This window comes from Culex pipiens, chromosome 3 (genome assembly GCF_016801865.2).
Source record: "Culex pipiens pallens isolate TS chromosome 3, TS_CPP_V2, whole genome shotgun sequence".
Taxonomy (NCBI): domain Eukaryota; kingdom Metazoa; phylum Arthropoda; class Insecta; order Diptera; family Culicidae; genus Culex; species Culex pipiens.
This window is the reverse complement of record NC_068939.1, coordinates 162,816,935-162,821,588: the sequence shown is the minus strand read 5'-3', so window position 1 is coordinate 162,821,588 and position 4,654 is coordinate 162,816,935. Positions and strand designations below refer to the sequence as shown.

Genomic DNA, 4,654 nt, shown 5'->3' with positions numbered 1-4,654 from the left:
TTGCTTCTCGCGAGAAGCGTCAAAGTTTGATGTTTTGAGTATTCGAAATTCGAACGAAATGACGAATCTCAGCCTTGAAATGTTTCAAGAACGAATTTCAACACATGGGAGGGGCAAGACACAGCTGAAATAGTAAAAAAGGCCATTTTCAATTGGGTCCTAAAGCCGTATGTAATTTTTTATGTACAACGGTAGAAAACACGATTAAAAACCATCCCTGATCACCTTTTTCTTCATTTTATTGCAAAAAAAAATATTTGACAAGACAACTTTATACGATGGATCAACTATGGACCCCTTGGAACAAGCTATCAAGTATTATGCTTTCTGTCAAGAAGGGCCGCGAAGTTAGCTTTTTAAAATTTAATTAAAAATCCATTTTAAATCCTTGGCGGTCGTACAAAGGGTCATTGTACTCAGAAAAACATGCTTTATCGTTGTGAACAATAATATCAACAATTTATGCTTCATTTAAGGACCCAGTTGCGAATTTGATTTAACATCTGTTAGGAAATTTTAATTTATTTGTTGACTTTATCTGCAATATATTTCAAATGTTTTTTTTTAAACTTTGGTATTGGGGCTTTTTTGTCCTACTGCCCATGTTCGCATAAATGTCCCATATGCAAAAACAGCAAGCTGAAAAAAACGCATTTGAAGTTTGTCCCATACATAAGGCTACGTGTTAAGTTTTCGCGAAAAAACTGGATTTCCTCCTGATTTCTAGAACAAAGTACTGGATGTTATAGGCTCTTTCGAAAGAGCACACAATTCTGAATCAAACTACATCAATAACTCGAAATCGATGAAAATGCATATGGGACATTTATGCAATCAGGGGCAGTATACTATTAAAAAAAAAATATATATATATTTGTTCTCTTTGGGGAATTAAGTTTTGGGATTTTTTTGCATGCCCTTTTTTAACTTTTTCAAATAAAACCTTTCTTAAAGGAAGGAAGGAAATTTTCTGGCAAAAATTCTAAAATTCAACAACTTGAAAATTCAAAAATTTTAGACTTAAAACTTTTTTAAATAGAAATTCAACAATCCAAATAAATACAAAAATTCAAAATTTAAAGAAAATCAAGTATTTAGATTAAAGCATCCAATTTCCCGGGAAATCCCGGGAAATTTTAAATTTAATGAAAATTGTTATGATCTTGGTTTTAATTAATATTATGCAACAAAATTGTATAGGACATCAACATTAATGGTTTAAATAAGTGTGAAGATCAATTGACAGCTTGACTGCATGCAAAAAATCATTCAACTATAAGAAAATTTATTTTGGTATTTTTTGATGAGAAATATTTTTTATATCAATGTGTTTAAACTGTGAGTAAAATGTATCCATAATCCACAATCATAAAATTTCTTTTAAACTTGCCTCTGCACACAAAAAAATATTACTGTAAAGACAAAAGTAACTTATTTTTGATTTAAAAAGTTGCTAAAATTTGCTTGAGGGAAAGCTTTTTTCTTGTGTTAAAAATGAAAACTTTTACTGGTAAAGTTTTTAGAAATCTCCTTACTAACTGATTTAAAAGTCTTAACTTTTAATACGACTGTAAAATTTCTTTCATTTTGACGTTCTCGTGTAACCGAGTACGCCTAAGTCCCAAATGTAAACAAACACTTTGGTGGGTCCGGTGCACCGCGGTGGTGCTGGTGAGTCTAGGACGCAAAGCAAAGCCGACGCGGAAAACTTTGTGAGCCAAACAGCAGCAGCGGAACGCCTTCGAAGGAGGGTGGTGCAGGTGCGGGATTAGGTCTATTGCTCGAAAAGAACAAGGCCAGTTTCCTGCAGGAACTGCAGCTGTTCCAGGACCGGAATAGGTAAGAAGGAAGCTTGGACGTTTTGTGGGGTTTGTGATTGATTATGTTTGTTTTTGTAGGATGGGAGGTAGGAATGTGGTTTCGAACCGGTTGTATTCGGTGGTGGTGGCCCGGGATTGGTGGTTGAAGGTCAAGTCCCGCGAGGACTGGGGCGAGATTATCGAGGAGATGGCACTGCCGAAGCGTTGCATGAACAACGAGTTTGCGTGGAAGAAGATTAACGTCTGGTTTTTGGACAAGTACGAGAAAGTTAATTTTCACGGTGAGGAGAAGGATCCGACGAAGAGGAGGACGATGAGAAGCGGCATAATCGGAGGTGGTCAGCGCAGATGTTGCACTCGGTGCCGGCGTTTTACAACACCGGTGAGTATTGAGAATGTGTGCAGTGATTAGCCAACTTCACTTACTTCCATCTCTTCTAGCAACTTTCTGCCCACAAACGCTCACCTCGCGACGGCGCAGCTCCAGCAGAATGAACCATAACAGCAACCGAAAAATCTGTCATTCTCAAAGGAGGATGAAGGCCTCATCAACCCACGTTCTGGATGCGCTTCCAGGATCGGGAACTCCCCGTTCAGGCACTTCACTTCCCAGTCGGGAAACGTCGACCACCCTTCCCGAATCAACGGCCAACTCTTCCAAGACTGTCCTGATGAAGGCCGGCAACGTGACCATCCTGTTCTCTACACTGCTGTCGCTTGTCGAAACGTCCATCCGGAACCGTTCAGACTGGGGTCTTCGGAAGTGACCGGTGGCGTACCGTAAGAATCGGTACAGCTTGGACTCTGATGTTGGCCAACCTTGAGCAGAAGCGTTAAATGCAATAAAAAATGTTTTTTTTAGCATGCTGTTTTAAAGTTTTAAAAATAAATATAAAAATCAAGCTCATTTTTCTGAAATTATCACTGTAGTATTAAATGTTGTTTATTCTTGCCATAAAAGGTTTCTTTTCTAATTAAAAGTAAAACACTTTTACCGATACAACGATTTTGTTCCATAAATGCATGGTAGTATCAAAAACTTTCCAACTTTTAAATTAAAAAGTTTGAACTTTCTACGAATATTCACCAACGCGAACTTTTAATCCAGCGAACGATCTTTTTAAATTTAGAGTATTTTTTCTTTGTGTGTGTGTCAGTTTATTGAAATGAGAAAAAAAAAAAAAACATGCAGAAATTATGTTTTTCATGACAAATACTGGTTTCAGCTCTTGAACAAATGGTTAAGCTTTTTAGTGTTGGTTTTACTCCAAACAACCCAATGTTTTCAAATATTTGAAGCAAGCTTTGAATATATTTTTGCATTTTTTGAGAACAAACAATAGAAAGTAATTTTTCAATGATTTTTTTTTGTATTATTATGCAACATGATTTTAATTATATGATAAATTAACATCATTCCAAAAAAAGTCGTCTATTTTTTCACATTTAAGCGGTGTATGCACTTCGGAAGGAATCGGTCAAGAAAAATTTCAAATGGGCAGCAGCGGCAGCGAAAGCAAGCCAGGTGGGTGAATAAAAGCCCCAAGAAAACTCTCCCTCTCCTTTGTTCTGCTGTTCGTAAAGCTGTTTCTTGACCCCTTTTCTTCCGATCTCCATACTAGCCTTTAACCACCACACCTGTAGTTGCACCAGTGCTCCATAATTCTTTTACTTCAAATTGTAATTTCATGGTAAACAAAAACGTAAAAAAATCTCAATTATAATTTGGAAGTAAGGAGTTAATTTTGTTTTGATAAAATAACATCAATCTGTTAAAAGCTTCAAAAATTAATATTATTAGAAATAATTCTGATATCATAATTTCTGATAATCTGATTAATTATATATAAACCAAACAATACATTTAATTGAACAAAATCATGTTGAGTTTGTTCAATTATTATTTTTTCAGAGCGTTTTCAAAAAATAGTTCCAAAAAATTAAGAAAATGTATACTTCCGCTTGAATTTCGGGAATTCCCGGGACGGGAAATTTGACGCTCTAATTCAGATCAAAAGTGTTTCGATTAGGCTAAAATTTGGCATTTCATTTCCTCGGCCGAAAAGAATGCGCAACTTTTTTGACTACGTTTCTTCTGAACTCCGTATTTAGCTTCAAAATATTTTTTTAATGTTCCTTGTTTTCGCAAAATTGTATGGAAACTTATGTATGGTAAAAACTAATGATGTCAAATGGTTTTTTAGCAAGAGGAATGCAAATAAAAAGTTTCTTCCAAATAAAAAAACGCAAACCGAAAATCTCGAATAAATGCGAAATTCAGAAAAAGGAAGCTTCATTTGAATTGGGTACTAAACTGCCCATGTTCGCATAAATGTCCCATATGCAAAAACAGCAAGCTGAGAAAAACGCATTTGAAGTTTGTCCCACACATAAGGTTACGTGTTAAGTTTTCACGAAAAAACTGGATTTTCTCCTGATTTCTAGAACAAAGTAGTGGATGTTATAGGCTTTTCTGAAAGATCTCGCGATTCTGAATAAAACTGCATCAATAACTCAAAAACGATGAAAATGCATATGGGACATTTATGCGATCAGGGGCAGTAAAGCCCTATGTAAATTTTTATGTATAACGGTAAAAAACACGATTAAAAACCATTTCTAATCATTTTTTTTTATTTAAATGCAAAAAAATATTGACAAGACAACATTTTTTCGATTGATAAACTATGGTCCCCTTGGAACGTGCTGTCTGGTAGGACCTTTTCTGTCAAGAAGGACCATGAATTTAATTTTTTAAATTCAATTAAAAATCAATTTTAAATCCTTTGTGGTCGTTCAAAGGGTCATTGTACTCAGAAAAATTAGCTTTATCG

General features: G+C 35.3%; 1 protein-coding gene across 1 annotated transcript; it reads left to right on the top strand.

Moving 5' to 3' along the window:
* Window positions 1-1,928: 1,928 nt before the first annotated feature.
* Window positions 1,929-2,964, top strand: LOC128093320 (uncharacterized). Its single transcript, XM_052709701.1, has 2 exons — window positions 1,929-2,202; window positions 2,262-2,964. Exons 1-2 carry the CDS (start codon window positions 2,169-2,171, stop codon window positions 2,585-2,587), a joined length of 360 nt encoding a protein of 119 aa, XP_052565661.1. The 5' UTR covers window positions 1,929-2,168; the 3' UTR covers window positions 2,588-2,964.
* Window positions 2,965-4,654: the final 1,690 nt, after the last annotated feature.